Source organism: Athene cunicularia (genome assembly GCF_003259725.1).
Source record: "Athene cunicularia isolate RWA chromosome 2 unlocalized genomic scaffold, athCun1 chr2_part1, whole genome shotgun sequence".
Classification (NCBI taxonomy): Eukaryota; Metazoa; Chordata; class Aves; order Strigiformes; family Strigidae; genus Athene; species Athene cunicularia.
In genome coordinates this window covers 2,895,939-2,922,280 of record NW_020799095.1, presented here as the reverse complement: position 1 = coordinate 2,922,280, position 26,342 = coordinate 2,895,939, and the positions used below count along the sequence as shown (strand labels likewise).

At 45.9% G+C, this 26,342-nt stretch overlaps 1 protein-coding gene across 1 annotated transcript in view; it reads left to right on the top strand.

Annotated features, from left to right (window-relative positions):
- Nucleotides 1-26,342, top strand: part of SETD2 (SET domain containing 2) — a 60,148-nt gene that overhangs the window by 6,782 nt on the left and 27,024 nt on the right. Inside the window, exons 3-12 of the mRNA XM_026842019.1 lie at nt 1,605-6,034; nt 8,230-8,361; nt 9,539-9,667; nt 13,661-13,784; nt 14,989-15,066; nt 15,366-15,463; nt 17,469-17,595; nt 19,183-19,317; nt 19,976-20,104; nt 23,118-23,759. Coding sequence (XP_026697820.1) covers nt 1,605-6,034; nt 8,230-8,361; nt 9,539-9,667; nt 13,661-13,784; nt 14,989-15,066; nt 15,366-15,463; nt 17,469-17,595; nt 19,183-19,317; nt 19,976-20,104; nt 23,118-23,759 — 6,024 coding nt within the window. The remainder of the gene's footprint in view (nt 1-1,604; nt 6,035-8,229; nt 8,362-9,538; nt 9,668-13,660; nt 13,785-14,988; nt 15,067-15,365; nt 15,464-17,468; nt 17,596-19,182; nt 19,318-19,975; nt 20,105-23,117; nt 23,760-26,342) is intronic.

Genomic DNA, 26,342 nt, shown 5'->3' with positions numbered 1-26,342 from the left:
CTTTTTTTTTCCAGAACACAGCTAATCATGTGCTGGCGAAGATCAAATGTGTGCACTGTGCTGGGTTGGGTAGCCAAGACTGGTCAAGTGGAGACTGACATAGTTTTCACCATTAAAATAAAACCCCGTGTGTTTCATCAAAAATGAGGATATTTTTGTACATATGATGTCCAAGGGTGCAAACAGAATAGGATGGGGTTTCCATTCCTCCAACATCTTATTTAATAATTTACTGTGGTGCCTTTAGCCTGAGCTGCTATTCATTGTTTTACAAAGTTAAAGGATAACAAAGTACGTAATAATTCACAGTGGGTTGCAGGAAACTGCTGCTGCTGCCAAAGATGTGTTCATGCAACAGTTGTGGGAGTAAAACCCAGCTCTGTACAGTTTTTTTTTATACTGCTGTTTCTGTTAGAGTTATGCTTCTCACACAAAATGTAATTACATTAATGGAATTTGAATATATGGGGATAAAAACTATTGACAAGAACCCTTTTTTACCAGAGTGCCACAATATTCATCTTTAGGGATTGTGCTCCTGTGACACAGCTTTTGCATAGACAAGCCCTAAGCTTTAAAAAGAGTTGGAGAAATGGCAAGATGGGTAAACATACGGTGCTTTATGCTCTGAAAATTGCTAATCTTGGATAAATGCATCCTGTAAAGTAAGAGGTTGCCATGTTGAAGGAGCTTTGTTGCTCTAGACTTGCTCCATTTCCAAGGCCAGGGTTCAGTTGCGAGTGCTGACACAGCAGCTTTCTTTGTGGAGATCTGGAGCTCTTAATGTCAGAGAGATTATGACTTTCAGGTCATTTAGCATTAAAAATGAACAGACTTGCTGTAGCACAGTCCTCGCTCCAAGGTGGTGAGTGAGATCCTGGGCAGGAGACAGCAGAGAGCTGCTGGTGGGATACCTGTGGAGTGTATTCCAGTCAGTTGGCCTGGAGGTGATGGAGTCATCACGCACGGCTGGGTCCTGATGGGAATTCTTGGGGGTTGTTATATTAAAACTGATCTACACCTGAGCCTGGAAACTTGTTAGGAATTACTAATGACTGAGATAAGGCTGTTGGCAGGAGGTGGGAAAGGATGGGGCTTAAAACTGCTGCTGTAATTCTGGGTAGCCTGATTTATGTTGAAACCAGAAGCATGCAGGTGCAGTCTTCTGGGATGTGAAATACACTTAAAAGCTTAAAAATGAAGAATATTTTGTAGCCTGGGACCACAGAAACAGCACAAATAAAGTGGTGCTATCTCTTCAATTAACTTTAGATGTTGAACCCTATTGCTTTTTAAAATCCTAAGAATTAATATGTAAAAAGGACTTTCAGTTTGGTCATTAATAAGTCAGTTAAAAAGCCTCAGCCCAAACCCCAAAGGAAGTTTTGCTCCAAACTGGACCTGACTGGGGTAATTGATTCTGTTCAAGAGAGAGCCAGGCGCAGAAGGCAGTGTGGCTGCGCTATCCCAGACTCCAGCCCAGAGTATCGATTTCTATTTTGTCATGAAAAATTCACCAGGTAGAAGAAAATTGTTCAGTGTGCCTGTGAAACAGAGTTAAAAACCCAATTCCTCTGACTATATCTCTTTTTTTACTTTTGCAGGGCAAGCCTGAAACCGTGCAGAAGGCTGGCTTTATCAAAGGCCCGGTGTTCAAAGGCGTTGCTTCCAGTCGCTTTTTGCCCAAAGGCACCAAAACAAAGGTTAATCTTGAGGAGCAAGGAAGACAAAAGGTGTCTTTCAGCTTTAGTTTAACCAAGAAAACGTTACCGAATAGATTTCTGACTGGTCTCGGAAACGAGAAACAAAATGAAACTCCCAACTCCCCAGCAGTACCCCTTCAGACTGACTTTAACCCCAAAAGTAAAATGGACCTGGGGGATGCCGCTGCTTCAACTGAGGAGTCTTCACCTCCAAAACCGAAGGTAGAATTAGGGAAGATCCATTTTAAAAAACATTTACTTAATGTCACAGCAAAACCACCACCAGCTACAGCAGCGACGCTACCACCGCCGCCGCCGCCACCGGTTGTGGCCCCGGTAGCGGAACCGGTGGTGCTCGGCGCAGATTTTCCCTCAACGCCGCCGCCTCCCCTGCCTCCCTCTGCGCTGTCAATGCCGGTTCCTGCCACTGCGGCCTTGCCACAGCTGCCGCCCGTGCTGATGTCAACGCTGTTGCTGTCGCCTCCTGGGGAAGCTGAAGTCCCCGCTTCGAAGGAGCTGCGTCACGTAGTACCGAAGGAGTATTTAGAGCCTGACGTCAAGCAGGACGCGGTGTTGCGTGCTTCGGAAGAACGTGTAACTCAAACCGTGCCCGAGCAGACGGAAATAACTCCACAGAAGGAAGATTCCCATATTGGGAAAGAGGATGACGTTTCCGACGGCTCCAAGGGTGCTGCTCTGTGCTCCCGGAGGCAGGGCTCGAAGAGGAAGTTCTCCCAATCCGATGGCACGTTGCTGGGATCAGAGTCTGATGAAGATTCAGTCAGGACCTCCTCCAGCCAGCGGTCGCACGAGCTGAAAATATCCAGCACAGAAAAGGAGAGAGATTCCAGAAGAAGCTCCACGTCCCTCAGAGGCGATGACCTGGGGAAGTCTTCCTCGCGCTCCAAGTCGGACAGGGACGAGAAGTACTCGAGCTATTCAAAATCAGAAAGAGATTCACGGTATGGATCCTCCCGCTCTCGGTCAGACAGAGAGAGGCGGCGAAGCCGATCTCATTCCCGTTCCCGATCCGACCGGGTCTCCCGAACCAGCTCTTCCTACTCAAGGTCGGAGCGGTCCCACTACTACGAATCCGACCGCAGGTACCATCGAAGCTCCCCGTACAGAGAAAGGTCGAGATACTCCCGTTCATACGCAGACAGCAGGGCGCGAGAGAGCTCGGACTCGGAGGATGAGTACAGAAGGACACATTCCAGGTCGAGTGACTCGAGGCGTACGTCGTCCCATTCCTCCTCCTCCTACAGAGACTCGAGGACTTCTTACTCGAAGTCGGATAGGGACAGCAAAATAGAGTCGTCTTACGCTGACGTGGAAAGGAGAGGAAGGTCTTCTTCAAAAGCAGATAGAGATTCAAAAAGGACTTCAGAAAGTGAAGTAACCAAAAGGTGCTCTCCCCTTGATGAGCTAGGCTATCGAAAGGGGACATCCCATTCTAAGCCCGACAGTAATGTGAATTCCTCCCGTTATAAGTCCACCCCTTCAAAGACCCCCACACCAAAGCCTGATAAATTTAAGAGTTCTTTCTGTTGTACAGAATCAATCGAAGAATTAAAACAGCAGTCTAATTCTCTAGATTTAGAGACCTCTTGTCTAAAAAGCAGTGAGATCCGGGTGTCCATTGCGAAAAAATTTGAAAGGGAAAAGACACTTTCTCCATTAAATCAGTTAAACGATTCTCCCGCTTTTAAAAAGGCAGATGAATTGAAAGCGGGTTTTGCTAACTCAAAGGCCGAGGAACTTACAGAAAATGAATGCCATGACAGTGTTAAGGAACAAGAAACTGTATTAAAGATAAAGCATGATCAGTTAAAAACATGTTTCCCCACGGAGCTGAGCGTAAATGGGTCCCCGGAGGGTAGGGCTGACAGTTTGGCAACTTCCAGTGCCTCCAAACCAGAGGATATCACCATGTCTTCTGACAATAGCCTGTGTTGGTCAGAAGTGTCACCTGTTGTGAAGATAAGTCCATCGTATCCGTTGCCATCTAACGGGTTTGAGAGCACGTACGTGTCTCAAGAGCAAGAGCCAGATGACTCTCGGATCCAGTCCAGTGAGTGCAACAGTCTGTTTAGGGAAGTGGAGGCTCCGGTCCTGCAGCAGCAAGGGGAAGCCACCCCTTTTCCCATGGTGAATGTAGATCCTACTAAAACTCTACTTCAAAAGCTGGATGATCAGGTGACTCCGTGCGACAAAACCAAAGAGCCATTTTTTTGCTACATTTCAGATGACGCCACCCCTGCTTTGTATCATTCGGAAGTGGAGATTGAAGCAGAACCAGCGGATTTAAAAGTTACGTCTGAGGCTTTTCTGGACATGCAGGTGGAGCCACAGACTGTTACGTGTGATTATGAGAGCACGGAGGATGAGCACTCAAAGTCTGCTGGTGATGATGAGCACAGTCACTCTGCCCATAAAATCAGCCTGATGGCAGAGAGCTTGAGCAGAGATCCCTCCCAGGACGGCTCTTCCCCGAGGCTCAGGTTGGAACCCCCCATGCCAGAGGAAAGTGTATCTTCCAAATGGGATATGCCGCCGCCGGATGGACCTCAGGAGCTGCTTCAGCCCTCGGAAGCTGAAGAGACCCTCGAGTTGGATGCTCCACGTGTTGACCTCGGTTCAGCAAAAGGCAAACTGTCCTTCCAAGATGAACATTCGTATTATTCAGAAGCGCCGCTGGAGCGCCGTGTCCGAGAGGTGGTGGAGGAAAGTGCTGTTTCCACCGAGGAAGTTGGGCAGGATGATTTGAGAGTTCTGTGTCCTGACGTGTTGGCCGAGAGGGACGAGGGAAACGAGCCCTTGGTGGCTTCGGCTTTTCCAGATGCCTTGTTTCCCTCTTGCGATGTCGTTGTCACCGCAGAAGAAATGGAGATGGTAACTCAAGCCCCGACATGTGACAGCAGCGGCAACGCCGCTGAATTTGTTCCCGCTGGCCATGGTGATTACTCTGACACGGGGGAGAGCGACAGCGAGGGGGGCAGTGAGGACAGTGACACAGAGGACTCGGATTCGGATGACAGCGTGCCACCAAAACGGCTGCAGTCTGTTGTGGTGGTGCCAAAGAACTCGAGTATTGTGATGGAGGAGAGCAGCCCTGGTGCGTTCCGGGGTATCCAGGGCAGCAGACGCTTCTCTGACCACTGGGACGACGAGCGACCTGAGCCCAGTAGACCCTACTACGAAGAGAGGTCAGAGAATGTGGTGAGTAAAGGTGGCCCACAAGCAGAGAACAGATGTTCTCCTAGAGGGATGGAGAAAAGCCTGGCAACTTCCACCGAGCTCAGCAGGAAGGAGACGGAGGAGCTGCGGACGGATGCATGCCAGCCTCAGAGCGACGGCGTTGACAGCACGAGTCAGGCAGACCTAACGGCAGACTCCCACGCCAAACCCAGCCTGGATGAGAGAACAACGTTGCAGGAGCTGATGTCTGCTGGTAGGCCGATGGGGCGACAAGATGAGCAGCCATTTTGTCTGCCAGAGAGTTTTGAGAGCAGTGATAAATCCCGACACCAGATGAGCTCTTCCAAGCCAGACAGTAGACAAGGGAAGGGTGGGCTTAACCAGTCTGGCCTCGGAGACTTTTCCAGGCTGGATGGTTTTCATACAGCAGAGGATATGGGTGGTTTGGGGTGGGACTTTTCCCAACCAGAGAAGCCCAGTAGCACCTACCAACAACCAGATAGCAGCTTTGGTGTTTACTCGGGCTACGTTTACCAGCCAGGCTCAGGGGTGTACAGCAGCTCTCAGAGTTACTGGCAAGGCAACGGTTATTGGGATGCCAGGTCTGCTAGTAGACCTGCTGTTAATTACGACCGAATTCAAGGGCAAGTACCGGATTCTCTAACAGAGGATCACGAGGAGTACGAAGAGGATGACCATTGGGATGATGATTGCAAGCCTCACTTTCCCAGCCCTTCCAGTAAATGCCAGATGCCCGGTCAGAAAGAAAAAGGCTCAGTGCAGGCACATGAGATCAGCAGCAATTCCACCAAGGAGTCGTTGCCTGGCGGGGAGAAGAAGGAGGAGGTAAAGGTTTTGGAAAAAAATGATGTGAAAGAACGAGGTCCACCAAAAAAAAGACGCCCAGAGTTGGAGAGTGACTCTGAGAGTGACATGGACTTGAGGGACAAGAAGAAGGAGAAACTGGAGGGGGGGGAGCAAGTGGAGTCTGCGCCACAGGACTCCTCCATGGTGGGTCGGTTGTGTATCATGGACGACTTCAGAGACCCCCAGCGCTGGAAGGAGTTTGCCAAGCAAGGGAAGATGCCCTGTTACTTTGACCTTATTGAGGAGAATGTATACTTGACAGAAAGGTAACTTGATTTTTTTTTTTTACCCTTTGTTTTTTCCCTGCCCTATAGCAATTTTAGATTTTAACTTGCATTTGAGTCTGTGATAGCTTTTTTTTAATGGCCATATTAGCATAATTTGGAGGGGGGTGTGTGTGGAATGTTGCATTCCCTACATCTGGCAAAGCTGTTCCTAAAGGAGATTATGCTGGGCAAGTGTTTAACCCCTCCCTGGGTCTGTTTTTCTAAACAAACCTCCAATTGGGCCCAGATTGACCCTGGTGATGAGAGGAGGTGAAAGATGGGGGGATATGGTGGGAGGATGATTTATTTATACTCTCTGTCATCTTGAAGCATCCCCTTTGTCTAGTGTTGATTTGGCCATCAGGCAGGACTTGCACATGTGGGAATACTGGCATCAATGCCAAGTAAACATGTTATTATTGTACCCATGGTAGTTTGTAAGACTAATTAATGCTTTTTTTCCAAGCTTTTTTCTTTATTCTCTATTGTCCACTGTTTATCTAAAGTTGGTACAGCTGCATTAGAGCCCAGAGCAGTGTAGCAGCATCACCTCTAGGCTTGCCAGATCTTCTTGGTTTAGCGTCTCCAGATACCAGCTCACTCCCTTTCCAAAGACACAGGGAAATCTGTCTGGGTGTGGGAAAGGTTTTGGACAAACAGTGTGTTTCCAGAGGCTTTGGTTACTTGCATGTAATTATTTGTCATCTCAGATGAGTTATTTTAGATCTAATAGACTGTAATTTGAAGTATCAGAGGTGTTGGCTGCAGTTTATCCTTATCCTTTTTGCATTGGAATGTTGAACAGGATATAATCCCTGGAAAATAAAACAATCTATTAGTAAGTGTATCACTTCAGGCCTCAGCTGCCTTTGTCCTTGCCAAAAAAATACTTGCTCTGGCTTTAATGTGTAGGTGAGAGCTCCTTACGAGCTTGTAACCAATTCTTATTGCTGGCACAGTCTGTGGTAAGGCCTCCTGATGATTTATGCCTGTTTAACTTCATGGTACTTTTTAATCTCGTGGTTCCTCAAGGGTGGTTGAGTAACGGTGTTCCTGCCAGACCCCTGGGTACTGAGCACCAGTGCTCATAGCAGCGAGGGCACCTGGCCTGGCACCAGCTTAGGGAGTGGGGGACACATTTCACGTGGGCCAGTGTCAACCTGTGTTGGGCCTCAGGTGTTGGGTTCTCAACACTCAAGGCTTTGCCGTGCCTTTTGTTCACTCAAATGGCTTTTTGTCTAATAAATGTGTTCTAAAAGATATTCTTGATTCAGAGTCTGAATATCAACCGTTTACACGCAGGTTGAACCTATTTATTTCAATCCAAGTTTTGTTTCTTCTGCCTTTTTTTGTCTTGCTGGGATACATGCTCCAAAGCATTTTGCTAATTGTCTCATGGCAACTAAAATACCAATTAATAGATGCCTTTGTTGCCCTACCTTTTTCTGTAACTACAGTTTTCTTGTTTTTTACAATTTTACCTGACTGTAAATCAGAGGTTTAAGTAGCTAAACCCTCCAATTTGCTTTTTTAAAAGCAAGCTATTTTAAAATGGTACATGTGCTCAGCTAATGGTTTATATGTTAATATTTCAGAATATAGGTTTTCTCCTGGCCTTTGCATCAGCGAAACCAAATGGACTATTACAGAATAGCTGAGATTGGAAGGGATCTCTGGAGATTGTCTCCATAGTATTAGATGTGATTACACAGAATATAGTATTTCGTGAGATGCTGATCAAAGTTCATCCTTTTAAATTAAACGTTAGAAGTTGTGCTATGTGGTGAGAAATCCTCTGTCTAGAAGGAGCAGGACTGAAGTTTCTGGAAATTGCTTTCTTTATTTGTACAACAAAATGAAAGAGTTTTAGTCCTTCCTCTGGGTGTAGGTGCGTGTGCATGCCCACATCTAAAGTAAAATTGGATTGTGGATGTTGAGGAAAAGGAAAAAAAGTTAAATATCCTGGGATGTCTTTCTGAGAAATCATCTTTCATGATCAGAAAGTCATCCCCTCCTGCTCAAAACAAATTGAGTGTCTGTGGTACCTTTTTGTGGTTATCCAAAGGTAATCAATCCATATGTCGAGGTTCTGGAGAATGAGTTCATTTCCTCCAGTAACAACTGATAAAGACTGAGGAGTAATTTCCATACGCAGCTGCAGTCTAACCTGTATTTCAACGACTTATCTTCAACAGGAAGAAGAACAAATCTCACCGGGATATTAAGCGAATGCTATGCGAATGCCCTCCTCTCTCCAAAGAAGAGCGAGCTCAGGGGGAGGTTGCTTGTGGAGAAGACTGTCTCAATCGCCTGCTCATGATAGAGTGGTGAGTAGCATTTCCAGAGGATGAGTTCCAGAGGAGTTGCCAGACTTGGGCAGTGTTGTCTGTGAAAGACTTGGGAGTCCCTCAAATAATCCAGATTTCCCTGGGCAGTGGCCTGTCTGTGCGCTCTCATTTTCACAGAAAAGCCCTTGAAGCTCCTCCAGGCCAACCATGAACCTCACCCTGACTGTTCCCAACTCCACCAGATCGCTCAGCGCTGGGTCAGCCCGACTCTTCAACCCCTCCAGGGATGGGGACTCCCCCCCTGCCCTGGGCAGCCCATTCCAACGCCCAACAGCCCCTTCTGCAAAGAAATCCTTCCTCAGAGCCAGCCTGACCCTGCCCTGGTGCAGCTTGAGGCCATTCCCTCTGGGCCTGGCGCTGGGTCCTTGGCTCAAGAGACTCGTCCCCCCTCTCTGCACCCTCCTGTCAGGGAGTTGCAGAGGGCCAGGAGGTCTCCCCTCAGCCTTCTCTTCTGCAGACTGAACTCCCCCAGTTCCCTCAGCCACTCCCCATCAGACTTGTGCTCCAGACCCTGCCCCAGCTCCGTTGCCCTTCTCTGGACACGCTCGAGTCATTCAACGGCCTTTTTGGGGTGAGGGGCCCAAAACTGAACCCACTCATTGAGGGGCGGCCTCATCAGTGCTGAGCACAAGGCTCAGATCCCTTCCCTATCCCTGCTGGCCACGCTGGTGCTGACACAAGCCAGGATGCCATTGGCCTTCTTGGCCACCTGGGCACACTGCTGGCTCCTGTTTCATTGGCTGGTGTGGAGTGATCCTCAGGACCTACACACCAGCATTGAAATCTGACCTTAGATCTTCTACAGGAGGCTGGACTGTAGCAGCCTCCTGTTAAAACCTGCTACAAATGCCTGGAGCCTTCTGCTCCTCAGCCTTGACTCTAGTCCCGCAGAAGTGTGATTGGAGGAACTCAGAAATGCAAATGTACGACATCGAAGTGTAGCAGCATTCGCATTCCGAATGTTTTTACCTTCCAGAAATAAATTGTCTGCATTTGCATGTTGACAGTCAGATGGTTGTGCTTTTTATAGCAAAACACGCTTGAAGGTTTTACACTGAATTTATTATGGTTCCTTGGTATCTTTTTCCCATCTGAGCTGTTTCTGTTATCACTGTTGTCCTGCTGGGAACTGATTTGTTCCATTTCCTTCCTTTAGTTCTTCCAGGTGCCCAAATGGTGACTACTGCTCCAACAGGCGCTTCCAGAAGAAGCAGCATGCAGATGTTGAAGTGATCCTCACTGAGAAGAAAGGCTGGGGGCTGAGAGCTGCCAAAGATCTGCCATCGTAAGCCTTTGCTCTTCAAATGACGTCCTCGTGCTATTTTACTCCCTCATGAAGGGAAAATAAGTTGCTTGCATTTTCTTAGTTTCACTGACATTAGTAGATTTGCTGATGTTCTTCCAGCTCCGTATGTTGGCCTTGTCTTCTGTCAGGTGTCCCTCTTAGTTATTGGCACTTACTAATTGCACTTTAGATTTTGCACTCTGGTTTTGCTGTCACCTCTTCTCATTAGGATTTCTGACAGTCTTGCTGTGGTTTTATCTTGTGTTTAATCTGTCTTCCCTTCTTTCTCTGTCCCCAGTATATGGTGTCAGAGGAGCACACACTCTGGTTGTGTCTCTTCTGTTCCCACCACTGCAAGACTTACTCTCTTCTTTGAGTCCTTCTCCCCATTGGACAGCATGAAGATCCCCTGGGGATCTTTCTCCCCTCATTAGCCTGTTGTTAGTACTTCTGAATGGTGGTTTGGGATCAGCCCTGCTTACAGATCTGAGTCTGGGTTTGACTCGTCTTTCTTTCACTAAAGCCAGGTGTTATTTGCCCATTGTGCCTGGATTGGTGCCTTTGTTGACACTCCCTGGCACAGAGGAGCTGGTGGGACTTGAATGCAGGGGTTGTGTGGTGTTTGAGCCTGTTGGCAGCAGGATGGATGCTGATATTTTTGGCATTACAGTCCTGTCTGGAGACTGTTGCACTCAAAAAGTGAGAGTGGCTGGGAAGAGGAGTAGTGCTGGGTACATTTTGCTCTCTAGGTGTGGGTGCAAGGAACAGGTATGAGATAGGAATGCCTTCTTACCTCTAGGGTAGGTCAAGGAGTTGCCTTTTGCCTTGCTGAGCCAGTGCTTTCTTATACTCCCAGCAGTAAAAAGAGCTTTAGGTGAGGCCATGAGAGAAGAGAGAGGAGTGAGGACATTCAGAGAGCTGCTGGAGTGGCTGCGGTGAGCTGACCTGCTCCTATGGCTAGCAAAACCTGGGTGGATTTTTCTCCCCCAGTTTCAGGCCTCACTGTTTGTGTGTAGGTCGTGTAGGTGTGGGTGTCCTTTTAGATCCATGCAGGGTGAGCCGAAGTTGGTTGTGCTGCTCTGCAGATGAACGCCAGACCTTGCTGAAGAAATTGCTGGAGTGTCTTGCTGTGGGGAAGCAGTGTCATCTCAAAAGGCTGTGGGATGGGCCTGGTGAGTCTGTTTAGTCTCAAGTGTGGCAAAGACTGAGCTTCAAGACAATTGCACTTAATTGTGCAAAGATTTTCTGTAACTCTGGATATTTTAGTGAGTTTCCGTGGAAACTCATTTATTTTTTTTAATTTTTTTTTTCTTTCTGTTAAAGAGGAAGAGTTCTGCTGAGGAATCCAGCAATGTTTCTGACACTTAAGAAAGCTATAGGTCTTACAGCAGAGTTTTTTTACTGCTATATTGAATATATGAGACTAATTTACAGGAAGAAACAGGGAAGAGTTTTGATCGCTTTAGGGAGATATGCCAAGTTATCTAAAATGCAGTGAAAACAATTCTGTGTTTTCAACCCAATATGTTTAACCAAGAGTGCCTTCACACTGTGTTTATGTAAAAGATAACAGCATTAAGTGAGCGCTCTCCATCACTGTTCTGTTGCACAGCAACTGTATCAAAGTAGAGGGTGATCATCGTGCCATTTTCTGGCTCCAGATTTTCCCAGATTTGCCAGATAACCTGGGGAGTCTGTGGTGCTGCTGGACCTAACCTGTGCAAGAGCACTGTCTTATTGTGTGTGGAATAACATGTGCCCAGGGAAGTGGTAGCGACGGGGACTGAAGCAGTGCTGCTGCCCTGTATGGAAATATCAGGTCCAGTTTTATATAAAATTTTAGGAGTTTCTTTTGAAGACAAGGTCTGGAGGTTTAGTAAGCATTGTGTCTGCTAAGTGGGTTGTGATCAGGAACGTTGAGAAAGATGAGGAGGAGATAACTGTGAAGACCATCTTGGGTAAGAAGGTAAATAAATCAGGAAGAACAGCAAAAGTATCTACTGCAGTTGGTTTGTGTGTATGTTGAGGGATTTGGATATACAGTGATTTAAGTCTGGGGCTGACTGGAGTTGTTTCTGAGTGTGCTATTGTAAAAAGCTGTAGTTTGGAGAGAGATTTGCGATCTGACAGAACATTGCTACAGAGCTAAAGCTTGTCTTGAGAGAAGGCAACCTCCCCTTGGTGGTCATCCCACCAGAAGACAGTCTGTGGACAGTCAAAAATCCCGCCAAGGGTGGAGAGGTTGCCCACCCAGAAGGAGACCTCTCCCACCTGATGTGGGTTTGTTCAGACATATTTCTAGCTTGGCTCTCTTTCCTATCCTGCCACCGTACCCCTGTTTCCCAGACTTGGAGTTTTGTGGTTGGGAGTTTGAAGGTAGCTAACCTAAATAAGGAGTGGGTCATCAGAAAGACCACTGCTGACACCTTCATGTTGGTATCTGCTAAATGCAGGCTGGGGAGGCATCTAGGAGAACGATCCAGCTGTGTAATCTGAAGGAACAGATTAGTGTAGCTGAACCTTTTACTGGTGGACATGGAGGTGGGGGAAGATGGGTGTCACTGACACATGTGGGCTGGAAGGTCACCACAGTACTGCACGAGGGGCTGGGATTAATACTGGGAAGGACATGGGGTGAGTGATACCTGCCCAAAACATGGAATGCTTGGTCCAGGTGGAGCTGGGCAGGAGCTTTTGCTTTCCTGGTGCTCTCCTGGTTAAGCACAAGAGAAGAGTTGAAGGATTCAGGGTGAGAATAAGCAAAGGGAAACAGAAGAAGTATCAAGAAAGCTGTATCACAATGCATCTTAGAAGACAGGAGGGTTTAAAGCCTGGCTGTGCTGCAGAGTGCAGTCGGTTGGTGTCTGAGCGTGTTGATTTCCATCTGGCTGAACATGAGCCAGCAGTGTGCCCAGGTGGCCAAGAAGGCCAGTGGCATCCTGGCTTGTGTCGGCACCAGCGTGGCCAGCAGGGATAGGGAAGGGATCTGAGCCCTGTGCTCGGCACTGGTGAGGCCGCCCCTCGATGAGTGGGTTCAGTTTTGGGCCCCTCACCCCAAAAAGGCCATTGAATGACTCAAGCGTGTCCAGAGAAGGGCAACGGAGCTGGTGCAGGGTCTGGAGCACAGGTCTGATGGGGAGCATCTGAGGGAACTGGGGGGGTTCAGTCTGGAGAAGAGGAGGCTGAGGGGAGACCTCCTGGCCCTCTGCAACTCCCTGCCAGGAGGGTGCAGAGAGGGGGGATGAGTCTCTGGAGCCAAGGACCCAGCGCCAGGCCCAGAGGGAATGGCCTCAAGCTGCCCAGGGCAGGGTCAGGCTGGCTCTGAGGAAGGATTTCTTTGCAGAAGGGGCTGTTGGGCGTTGGAATGGGCTGCCCAGGGCAGGGGGGGAGTCCCCGGGATCCCTGGAGGGGTTGAAGAGTCGGGCTGACCCAGCACTGCGGGATCTGGTGGAGTTGGACACTGTCAGTGCTAGTTGAACTAGATGATCTTCAAGGTCTTTTCCAACCTAGTTGATTCTGTGATTCTGTAGGGGTAACTAGTTATTCTTGTCCATCTCTGCCTTTAAATTCATATTTTCTACATCTAAAAAGGATATTTTATTGACCCTGCATTTCATCCACCTGACCGGCAAGGTGCAGACAGGCTTTCCATTTCAGTTGAGGAAAACCACCTGCCAGCACCTTACCTCAGTGCTCCTTATTTTCCTCTTCACATCACCCACAAGGTCTTGTTCTTTTACAAAACAAAACCTGCTTGAAGGGGAGCTTTGTTTTTGTGTCTGGGCTTTTTGCTGTCATATACCTACCTGTGTGATAGCATAAAATAATAATCAGAATTGCCTGACAGTAAAGCATATAATAATCATAGCTACACCACCAGGATGACCAGGCTGCAAGTTGTATTCAGAGAGCCCATCTCAATAGTGGTTATTTTCTGTTCCTTGGTGTTCCTTGCTTGCAGAGTGATGCTTTTTTTCCTGTTGGGTTTTGCAGCAACACTTTTGTCTTGGAGTATTGTGGAGAAGTGCTGGATCATAAAGAGTTCAAGGCTCGTGTGAAGGAATATGCCCGGAACAAGAACATTCACTATTATTTCATGGCCCTGAAGAATGATGAGGTGAGCAGTGTGATTGCTGTGCTTGGCTTCTGCGGAGGCTGGCTTTGTTACATCCAGCACCAACTCCCTGTGAACCTACTAAGCAACGTCCTGAATCTATTAGAATTTTTTTCCTAAGGAAAGGAAACTTTGGCCAGCTTTGCCTTGTCGTACCTTTTTTTTTTTTTTTTTTTTTTAAACCCATTGCTCAGTTTCAACCTGGTTTCACAGAAGTCTGGTAGCCTAACTCTATCCTAATGTCCTTGGAGAGGAGAAATTGTCCTCCCAAGGAAGATGGAGTATAGCCCATCTCTTTCACACGAGCAAACCTCTGTGGGATAGAACCCATCCCAGCCTGGGGAGATGCTTTAAGCCAAACTCAACCTTCTTGGATGCCCAAGCAGGCCAGTCTAGAAGACACACCAAGAAACCATGTTTCTTTTTTTCCCTTTCTCCCAGAACTATATTAAATCGGTACACTTTTAGCTGGTGGAGTCCCTACGTGCAGGATTACTGTCATTGGAGTATTTATATACCACAAGTTCCTCATCTTTACTTCGGCTCTGTGGGAACGTGAAGCTGCAACGCAGAGCGTGTAGCCTTGCTTACCTTGGGTGACGGGCCCTCCCTTGCTGAGAACAAAGTGTATAAATAGCAGTTTAATATCATATTCTGCTTGTCTCTTCTGTCAAAACTTTTTGGGTCTGGGTAGCTTTATAGTAAATGAGCTAAAAATAGTCAAGAGTGCTTTTTTGTTTTTTTTCCCCAGTAAGCAATTTTTGTAGCTGCCGTGGGATTTTTATGTGATCACAAGGGGGCACAGAGGAGCGTTCCCAGCTATAAAAGGGAGGGTGCAGTGATCCAGGAGGAGAGGTTTCTATTCGAGTATGATGCCTGTGGCAGTTTGCCCTCATGATCATCGTACCATGTATCAGAGGGTCAGAAACATATTAAAAATCCAGGATTCCCCACCCAGCTGAAGATCTCTCTATTAACCTGCAATAAAAACTAAGAATCATGTACCAGTTGCTTAGTGCTCATTTTTTGGGTGCACTTCACACCATTATAGAACCAAATAAAGTTGATAGCTGGAGCAGGGAAAAGCGTGGTGACTTCTACATGGGTTGTGTTTGAATGTGTGGTGGTTGTTGCTGTGCTGCTTTGTATTTCTGCCTGATGTGGAGGGAGGCTCTTTCTCTGCATTTGTTGTTTCTTTTCTTTTCAGATAATTGATGCTACCCAGAAAGGAAACTGCTCCCGTTTTATGAACCACAGCTGTGAACCAAACTGTGAGACACAAAAGGTAAACTGCTGGATCAAAGCTTCTCACTTCCACTGCCTTGCGACTTAGCAAGCTCAGAGTGAAAAGCATTTCTCCTTTACGTCTCTTTGTTTTGGGTTTTTGTTTTTTTTTGGTTGTTGTAACTTAGTGAAATTGAAACAGCTACATTTGAAATGGGCAAGTTCTGCTGAGCCAGTTAGCACATTTTAAATTTATCAGTGATTATATTTGAAGGATTAGCTTTGTTAATTTAAAGCAAAACCAGAGTCAAGTCTGGCTTTTGTAATAACTGTCGTAATTTTGTTTTTTCCTTGCTTTAGTGGACTGTGAATGGGCAGCTCAGAGTTGGATTTTTCACCACCAAACTAGTCCCATCAGGCTCAGAGCTGACGTTTGATTACCAGTTCCAGAGATACGGGTACGTTTCAGCTCCCTCTGCTTAAGCTGCTGAAAGTGGGGATTTGTGAGTGATGTTGTAGTGAAAAATAAAACCTGCTGAAGGAAACCATTGCAAAGCCTCGTCTAATAGAGCAGTTGTAAATGAACTGGAATTCCACTGTATGAAAAGCTGCCTGGATAAAGTTTCTTCCATTTCTAACACAAGAGATTGGGAGAAGAATTTCTCATTGATTTAATATGTCTTTTCCAGTGTCACATTATTGCCTTTTTATTCCACCTTATACCATCTTTCCCAGTGGAAATTTCCCAGATAATTATCTTGACTCTTTCTTTCCTCTGTCTAATTATTAATTACCCAAGCTCCAGACTTTGCAGTACTCTAAAATAATGCCTCTTCTTCCCCACCCACCCCTGTTTTATGACTTTGCAAATACTTGCAGAGCTGTAAAACCCGAACAGATAGCACTCTTCCTGTCCGACTCCAGAAGTGCAGGTGTGCAAGTTTCAGTGTAGGCTTTGGCTCCCCTCTGAGCCTAATATTTTTATATTACTGCTTGTCCAGGTGTATGGGGAAGCATTTCCCTCTCTTTATTGTGATTAGCACAAAATAGCATCTGACAGGCTTGAAGCAACATGTAATTATGGGATTAATTACAGATCCGTTTTATAATCCCTAAGATTTTTTTAACTGAATACAGTGGTTCAAGGAGTGTCTCTTCCTTTTCACAGAATCCCAGAATTATTCAGGTTGGAAAAGCCCCTTGGGATCATCGAGTCCAACCCTCAGCCCAACTCTACAAAGTTCTCCCCTACCCCACATCCCCCCACAGCTCATCCAAACGACCCTTAAAACACACCCAGGGATGGGGACTCTCCCCCTCTCTGAGCAGCCTATTCCAGTCTCTGACCACTCTTGCTGGGAAAAATTTTTTCCTAACATACAGTCTGAACCTCCTCTGCTGCAGTTTAAAGCCGTTCCCTCTTGTTTTATCACTTTCTGGATCTGGCCTTATGCAACACTATGGCTTTTTCTTAATGCAGATGAATCAAAAATGCATTTTCAGTTGCATTACAAAGTTACTTGTGCTAAAGTGTCGGATGCTGTCATGTAGTTTTCTGGTGCAAACTTGTAGGAAGGCAATGTCATGTAATATGCAGTCTGTATAACCATGATTTTATTTTTATCTGTATAACTCAGAATTATTAGGGTTTCATGTTATGGACCTGTTAGGGCCTCTCTGATGGAGAATCATTTTGCTGTATTGTTCCATTTTAATATCTCACATATTTGAGTTCAGTTGGAGTTTTTCATCTCTTATCTCTTGGGCATCCTTACTGAACTCACGTTCTGCTTCACAGAAGATCCTGCAGTTGAGCTTCCCTGGTTTTTACTGCTGGTACAGCAGAGCCACATTCCTCCAGTGGGTTATGCACATTTCAAGAGAAAAACCCATTCTCCCAAGCAATTGTGGTGTATAGTTTAAAATTTGTGGTGTGCGAAGTAGAAAATACAGAGGCTTTGTCGAAATATTGCCTGAATATAATGTAATTTCAATCTCTTCTGCTCTCCATGGCTGTATATCCATGCAAACAAACATCTTCCACCCGAATCTTGCTACTTCCATGAATCCACAGCCCATGCTTTATTCTGCTTTGAGGTATAAAACGCAAGCCTTTTTCCTAATGAATATATAATCTTGTTTATATATTCATCAGAAAAATTAATATATCGATTGCAATGTGTGGTAAGAAGTGAGGAGACTCAAGAGCCTCACCTTTTCATTTCTGGTTCTTAACCTACAAAGAGCCTGGAAGTGAAGCTCAGCTGAGACAACACAGGATCATGGTAGCTATGTAAGAAATAAAGATTTTGTTTGAATTTTCAGTGGCCAGAAAGGCCTTGCCATGTAGAGAAGTTCTTGTCCCTTTCTTCTGAGAATGCACTTAAGAATTTGGAAAAATAACTCGCTGTGGGTGCAGTTGATGGGTTATTAAACTGCTCTGTTGCTTGTGCCCGCCAACAGCAAAGAGGCTCAGAAATGTTTCTGTGGTTCGGCCAACTGCCGGGGTTACCTGGGAGGAGAGAACAGGGTCAGCATCCGAGCTGCTGGAGGGAAAATGAAGAAGGAGCGCTCCCGTAAGAAGGACTCGGTGAGTCTGATTCTCCTTTGCATGTGTGTCTCAATTTATTTCGAAGAGTAACAGCAACCAAGGGTTGACCGTGGGCATGATCCTTTCTGTGTGAATCTTCAGGTCACTCCTATAGTTGTCTTCTGTGTTGACTCCTGATGACCTCAAGGTTTAGTCTTTTCCATAGATGTATTTGTTAATTTTATTTCACAGGGGCCCTCAATACTTCTGCTTTCTTGGAGCTTTAGTTAAATCTGTATTATTTTTTGCTGGCTTAGCACAAAGTCCTACCAGAGAGGGACTTTCACACATACACTGTCTGATCATCAATACTGCCTGCTCCTAAAAAGCATAAATTCTATGTGGTTTTAAAAATTTGGATTGTGTTGCGTGATTTTTAAACGTCGGTGAAAGATGGGCAATACTGGCTTTGCCATTTAGGACATTACCTGAAATTTGACAGCTGAAAGGTTGCAGATGTTTCCCATCTCCAGGCTGGGATGTGAAATTTGAATCTCTTAATTGCTTTGGCCTAGAGGCAAGTCAGCTTCCAGGAGGAACTTGTATGAACATGTGTCTTATTTGTGCTGACTTCAGTTACAGTTGTGTTTGCAGATGGATGTGAATGAAATACGTAACATAAATCCAGACTTTTTTTTTAGTCTTTTTATAGCTTTTCACGCATGTAATCTTCCTTGAGTGGTTCTGTGAACTTTCTCCCCACGTTGAATGGCAGGGGTTGGTTCACAGGGTAGATGTAGGAAACTGTGCAAAGCAGTCAAAAGGAGTTTTTCCTTGGGTGCAGGCTGTTGTGAGAAACTGCACAGGCTCTTTTTGCTTCCTACAAGATGTAATTGTTCTGTCCTTGAAGATTCGTACAGATAAAATTTGTTACCTGTTCTTTTGGGAGAAGCTACCTTTACAAGTGCCAGCTTCATTTTTATTTACTGTATCGGAGAGTCAGGAAGCCCAGAAATTACTTATAAGTCATTTATAAGGTGCTTTAAAATGCTAACTGGTGGCACTGAGCAGTAGGCTAAATTACAAATGTTGGTATTTTGGTGTATGTGTTGAGAGGAATGTATCTCTGGTTGTAAAGATTATAAATACTCCTTAGGTATTTAAAGAAGTAAATCTGTCTGCAATTAAAGATAATCTCTTAGTGCACATCTGTTTTCTTGTGACTGGGAGTATTTTGGTGCACGCACCTGGAATTTCCTCTGTGCAGAGACAGATGTGTACATCTAAAACGTGCTGTTCATTAGGGGGAAATGGATGTTGAGAGTCAGGAGATTCCTGCCTGTTGTGTGTGTGCCAGCCAGGAGCAGGACTAGCTGCCCTCTGTCCCCAGGATGGACAGAACTGGTGGGAGCAGTGTGCTCTTGTGCAGGATTTGAGGTCTTAAAAAACCCACCAAATTAAGCCAGATGAAAGAAACCCAAGTACATTCTGTCAAATCAAATCCAGGCTGCTTTTCCATATGGGCAAATTGCTCGGGAGAGGCTTTTCTGGGCTCTCAAAGCCATGGGAATGGATTATCTCTGCCATCATGTAGGGTGGCATGAGCCTGACATGACCTGTGAGTTGTGTTTCCTTTGGCTGTGTTAGGTGGATGGGGAGCTGGAAGCACTGCTGGAGAATGGAGAGGGTCTCTCTGATAAAAACCAAGTTCTCAGCTTGTCCCGGCTGATGGTTCGGATTGAAACGCTGGAGCAGAAGCTCACCTGCCTCAAACTCATCCAGGTAAGGAGGACCCAGCTGCAGGGGAGGGATCCACATCCTGTTAAAGCAATGTCCTTGGAGCTCTCCTTAGAGGAAGGGAGGGAAGCATCCCAAGCATGAGCTGGGCTGTTCCGCTTGCTTTCTGGATCATGTGTCATCTCCACCCTTTGCTTGTTTGATATTTGGTGGAACTTGGCCTGGGTGGAGATGCAAAACACCCATTTCTGGAAGCAAATAAATGCTTTGTACCTAAGGGTTTAGAGAGTAAATGAGTCGTTTGTCAGCTTAAAACGACAGCTGTCTTATCACCAAAATTATCCTGTGTTTTCACCTCTGGCTGAGTGCAGATGAGCTGCAGCCAGTTTTCTATGCAATCCATTATTGTTAAGTTTGATTCCCCAGCATGAGCTGTACATCAGGTAATGGTTATAACAGTTCTGCTGCATGTGTTACTGCTTCTAACCCAGCAGTTATGCCCACTTAAATGACATTAGGTGTGCTGATCCTTGGCAGGGGCCTGGTTCTGGCTTGTGCAGTGAGTCTGACAGGTAACAAACACCAGCCCAGTTGAGCAGTTAGCCATGTTAGCCTCTGCAAATCAAAGGGTTGGTTTTTTTTTTTTTTGCCTGTAAGTCTCTGAACATTCCCATGCACTCTTTCAAAACTTTGGCTTGTCCAGAACACGCATTCTCAGTCCTGCCTGAAGTCCTTCCTGGAGTGTCACGGCTTGTCTCTCCTCTGGATTTGGATGACGGAGCTGGGCGATGGGAGGGGAAGCACTGCCAACAATCTGAAGTTGCAGCTGGAGGTCAGTGGTTTGAAGCTTTCCTAGCAGCACTGCTAATTACTCAGAGGCACGATGATTTTCTTTTTTTTTTAATACATATTATGTGCCAAATGTTCGTGAAAAGAAACTGCAGGTATCCTCAGAACTACAGCCTTAAACTTCTGCCTTAAGGGAAATCCGTAATACATGGAAAGAATTTGCTCTTGTGGTTTTTCTTAGATTTCTGAGTTACTGACGTGAGCCAGACATAAAGATCATTGCCGTTGCTGTTTAGTCCATAGTGAACCGCACAGGGATTTTGAGGTATTGACAGTCTGAGCTGGAACTTGAATGTCTCTGTTTTTTATATGTGCTGTGGCATTGCATGCAAAAAGACATCTGGAAGTTCCTGTAGTAAAGACACTTCTACAAGTATGTTGCTGTGCAGTTTGGAGAGGCACAGCTGGTCCTGCATCCCGAGCAAGAAAGCAGAAGCCAAGTGAGCTCTAGAGCTCAGGGCACCTCCTCTGCTGAACTCACCTTTATTCTGTGAAAATCCCTCCCTACCCTGCTTCCTTAGATCAGCATGGTTTTTCTCCAAGCATTTCTGGATGAGTTGTGTCCTACTCAGGCCTTTCTCCACTGTGGGTTAAGGTGCCTGTTCCCTCTGTTGGTATCAGAAGATAAAGAGCTCTGTGTGTGTGCTTTTGTAAACCTTCAATTCGTGGGGTGGGATGAGGGTACTGTGAGGTTTTTGGAGCCTAACGATACCAGGTCTAATGAGATGTCTTCTGTGCTTCTCTTGAAGTGCCTGTGTGCTGGTGGTGAGAGGGAGAGCAGGTCTGTACACTCAGCAGCGTGTCCTATGGGAAGGCTACCCTTCCTACCGCCTGATCTTCATCCATCCTTCCTTAGAGAAAGTTTTGGCTGTAAATACCTGGAAAACTTCAGTGCCGTTGGGTTAGGGGTCTCTGATGTCAAGTTAGAGCTTGCTGACTTGTAGAGTTTGAGTAGACATACCCATCCTTCATCTAGAGCTTGTAGGGTTTGAGTAGACCTACCCATCCTTCACCTGCCTCGTGCTGTGCAGTGCATGTTGTTGCTGATGGGCCGTGTACGTTGTGTACAAGGCCACAGATCCAGTGGGTGCCTCCAGTTTTCTCTCCTGCTGATGTGATGTGGCTTTTCAGTACTTACAGCCCAAGCAGAAGTGCTTGGCAGCTGCAGGGTCATGTTCCTCTTGCCATGGTGCGTCACCCCTGTGTGTCTATATGGAGGGACACTGCTCATGAGGCTACAGAAAGATCTTTTGAGACCAAATCTACAAGGACTGAGTTAATCTGTTGCAGTAACCACTCTTAGGAAGGAGCTGAGCTCCTTTGAGACTGCAGTAGTTTCTCCTTTGGGGGAGGTAGAATCCATCCCATGCTCTGAGGGAGTTTCAAGGCTTAATTTTTGTACATGTAGTGCCTGCTTACCTTGATCCCTGATATACAGGTGCTGTGGCACTGCAGAGCTTCTAGGTAGCTCAGCTTCAACTTGTCTTTGACCTTTAGCTTTGGAGATATCATTGGTCAAGTTAAGGTTAGACTGGTTTTCCCCTGGAATAGATTCAGGTGCTCAGCCTTGTTGATCACAAACCTAGAGCTGCTCCCCTCAAGCTTCAAGAGGGAAACTGAATCGATGTTGTAGTGGTGGCTTCGTCTCCACTCAATGCATCTGGTCATAATACACTGTCAGCTTTGATGGGGTTTTGTGGATTGGATATTTTCTTTTAAAATCCAGATTATTCTTTACTGAGGTGCAGATGAGGTTTGTCACAGGGCCAGACCACACTGTTTTTCCCCCCCCCCCCCTTTTAAAAAAACCTGTAATTGTTTTTAAGAAAGATCTTTTGACCATCAGATGCCCATGGCAGAAATTAGCGTAATACTATAAAATCTGTCCTTCACTCCTGGAGGGCTGGTTTTGAAAGTGGACAAGTTGAAAAGTCCTGTAGAAGGGCTGACTGTCTCTTGTTTCAAAAACAGGGATTTGGGCTCTGGTCTTGGGAAAGAAGTTGCTGAAGTCACTTGCTGGATCCTGAAAAGGTTGTGCTTGTTTAACTTTTGGTGCTTCTTTCTGTGCCCGTGATCCCTGTTCCCGTTGACAGGTTTTGTAAAAGGATTTTGAAGATCTTTTCAGTAACTTCATTTTCATCTCAGGCCTTGGACACAACCCAGTTGAGGTCAAGCTTTTTGGCTGGTCTCCACACAGTAGCATCTGTGCTGTGGTCTTTGGCACTGTCTTGGCTTCATCACCTGGTACCTCCAGGTGTTTCCCAGTGTCCAAAGGAGGATAATTGTTCCTGGGATTGCCTTGTTGGGCACTGGAAGAGTGTTGTGGTACTGGGAGTGCAGGTGCTGGCAACAGCCTCATTTTCTGGCAAGGTTAAATCTGCTGGAAGTGCTGTCAGTATCAGAGATGCTCACTTTGTCTCATGGTTTGGAGGACTGAAAGAAGCTCCTCAGTTGTCCATTTCTCTTTGTGCTTAAGGTATAGGTCCTGTCTCCCTCCCACTGAAGCTGGTAATGCTCCAACTTCTGCTACAGCACAGGGCACCTCTGTCAAGCGAGGAAAAAGATTTCCCAGTATTAGTTTGCAAGCTTTTTTAGGTTGGTCTCTTCTTGTTTGATTTCTGATGTATCTTGATGCTTCTGATCAGGTTTTCTTTCTTGTATTGTATTGAACTGTTGTATTGATTTCTCTAGGAATGGGTCTGGCCAACTGTAAGCGTCTGAGCTCTTTGAAATCAGTTTAATTGCAGCTAATTGCTAAATGAGTTTAATTGCTAAATACTTGTGCTCACTGTTTGCCACCCGCTCACAGTTTATTTGCTCTCAGCAGAAGTTCAGCCTTGAGAAGGGATGCTGCTATCCCCAACCCGTGACCTGTTGCCATCATACTGATATTTTCAGAGTTACCTCTTGTGGAGAAAAGGAAATTGTTGCAGGTTGGAGACAGCTTTAAATTCTAATGGCTCTAACGATGTCATTTTTTTTGTCTTTGCCATTAGATTATGAAGACACTAGAGCTCCTGCCTATACCCACCAAGAACATGCTGGAGGAGAGCAAAGTGCTTCCTATTATTCAGCGCTGGGCTCAGACCAAGACTGCTGTCCCGCAGCTCAGCGAAGGGGATGGCTACTCGAGTGAGAACACCTCACGGGCTCACACGCCGCTCAACACACCAGATCTTTCCACCAAGCAGAGCACAGAAGGTGACACAGACACCCCTAAGAAGCTGGTGTTTCGAAGGCTGAAAATTATAAGTGAAAACAGCATGGACAGTGCTATCTCGGATACAACCAGTGAGCTGGAAGGGAAGGAGGGCAAAGAGGACCTGGACCAGCTGGAGAACACCCCGATGGAGGTGTCAGAGGAGCAGCAGCAGCAGCAGGAGATCAAAGCTGCTGTGGAAGCACCAGTGGAGAGCAGCAAAGCCCAAGCTGCAGAACTGGAGGCTGAGCCGGAAGCAGAGGTCAAAGAGAGCAATGGTGCGAAGCTGGAAGAGCCCATTATGATGGAAACACCATCTCAAGACGAAGAGGAAGGTGTATCCGATGTTGAGAGTGAGAGAAGCCAAGAACAAACAGACAAAATTGTGGATGTGAGCGACTTGGCTACCAGGCTGCTCGACAGCTGGAAGGAGCTCAAGGTAAGAGATACCGATCTGCAGCCACACCACCTCTTCTCTTGCTAAGGAAAAGGCAGAGTTGCTTGTGGTCCTGTACAAACAGGGCTAAGTTGTTGTCCTGTTGGTAAATGTTTGACAGTTATGATTGCCTTTTCTACACAAAAGGCCTTCTCCAGGTGCTTCCTATATACATCCTTTCCTTGCAAACTGCCCTGTGTGTGACTTACTGTAGATTTCCAAGCGTCGGTGTGTTGCACGCTGAAAACAGCAAATTAATTACATTTGAGCACCACAAAGACACCTTAGTCATCCAGTTACTTTTTTAGGCTGTTCAGGGGTAGGGCAGCTCTAAGGGATTGAGATTCCCTTCTCAAAAAAAAGACGGTAGTGACAGCACCACAAGCATTTTTGGTTGAAGTGGCCCAGTATCTGTCAGTGTCGAAACAAACTGATGGTCTGTCTACTTTTAAATTCAATTATCACAAGAGCATCAGTGTTTCCTTTCCTGTTAACATCTGCTTTTCATCTGCAGTGTATGGAGCCTCCAGAAACTGGTCTGTTGGCCATACTGCATTCTCTTGTTGGCAGTTTTAGTGCTGGGTGTTTGCAGTTGGTGTTTAGATCAGATTCGTGGGTGTTATTTGAGCCTTTAAAGACTGCTAGAGCATGGAATTGCTCATGGTTTCACTCCTGTCAAGGTCTTCCTTGAGCAGATAACTTTAAGGGAAGGGTTTGGTGGCTGCAGGCTGCCTTGTCTCCTCCAGAATCAAGCCCCTGTCCCCATGCAGCGTAGGTGGACAGCTTGCTCCATCTTCAGCCAACAGCTTTTTTTGCTGGGGCGAAGTATGATGCTTCAGTCCAATGCCTCAGGCATTTCCTGCGGTTTCTTTAGGCCTTTGGAAACTCCTCGCCCATCTGCTGCTTCTGTAGGATTAAATTCCTTTATATTATATTAGAGAGCAAGAAGGGTGAGAGCCTTTAATAAGTGTAAAAGCAGCATTTGCTGACAGTCTGGCAAAGGAATGGAAGGTGCTGCCGTGCTTCTGGCATGGTGTGGGCTTGGTGGAAAAGGTCATGGAGGGTCTTTTGCCCTTCTCTTAATCAAGCGTCCACCCAGTTTTAATTATTGGAAGCAGTCTCTAAGCAAATTTATGTTTTATAATGCATCACATAGCTAAAGAGTTTATTTACCCACTGAATTTGTTAATGAGTGATGATTTAGAAGAGACTAATAGAAATAATGGGTGTTAGAACATACTGCAGCACCACATGCAGGTGGGATGACCACAGCAAGCTTTGAGTCCGTGAACCTTTGCTTATACCTTTGCTTGACTGTAGCTACAAGCATTAGCATTTATAAAAACGTGTCTAGAGATTTACATAAGACTTAAGAGAAATCTTGTCTTAATCTCTGAATTTTTCAGGAGAATCAAATACTCTTGAACATTTGCAGAATTTGAGCATAATCATTTATGCCATAAATCTTAGTGGGAGGAGAGGTGAGACTTTACTGTACAGACAACTAGAAAGTGTTTCTATAGAGAAATCAGGTTGTGTTTTTTTTTTTCCCCCTCCCCTCTTTACCAGGTGGACCTGATTATTTACTAGATTTTAATTTGCAGACTTAAAATTTTGTGGGCCACGCAATTTTCTTTATTGAAGCGACACTGTCAGGTTGAATTTACAGTTAAATTGAAAGAAGTCCTTTCCCATGCATTGCTAATACCTGGTATTGTTTAAACTGAAAGCTAAGTCAAGTCTCAGTCCTGCACTGCTTTGGAGATAGACTTGTTTTGGACTGCTGAGACTCAGTTTTCTGTTTAGAACTGGATGTGTTTGCTTCCTGGATCATGTGCTGCTGTGTTTACACTTGAAACAGCACAGAAAAAAATGTTGAAAAGACTAATGAAAAATGTGAAATTCCACAAAACAAGCGACTCCTTCAAAATGTTGGTTTGAGACCAAATTTGATCTGACAGTTGTCATTTTATCACCAAGGCTTGTGCTTTCGTTTGAGCTTGGAGGAGCTCAGCCTTGGGTATCTAGAGACTTCTGCTGAAGCTCGTGGAGTCACAGCCCGTTGCTGTTTAAGATGTGGATTCACATCCTCTCTGTGTACTTAATTAACCTCGTGTTGTTGCAAGGATGCTAATAGCCTGCTGCAGCGTGTGTGGTCATAGGGACAGGGTTGTATCTCACAAGCCCTAGGAAATCCAACCCAAAAAAGCAGAATCATGCCATGGCTCTGTGAAAACTCATTTCTCTCATGTAAAGCATTTGTGGGGAAACTCTGACCTGGGGATTCATTCTGTTCTGGACTTTATCATGGCACTAAGAGTTAACTGCTTCTGTCCGACTCTCACCCGTTGGGATGCCAGGTGCCACCGTAGCCCAGCCTGGAGGTGGCTGATGTCTAAAAGAAAAGGCTAAGCTGGCAGGGCAATGCTTTAGGTGGAAGGGGGATGGATAGTCACCTTGGAAAATCTAGTCACCCCAGTGGCAAGAGAGCCAGGTGCCTTTTGCAGCACGTCCAAGCTTTTTAAAAGCTGGTTTTGTTTTTAGTGGTGGAACATCTGCAATAATTGGCATTGGATGGGGGGGCCT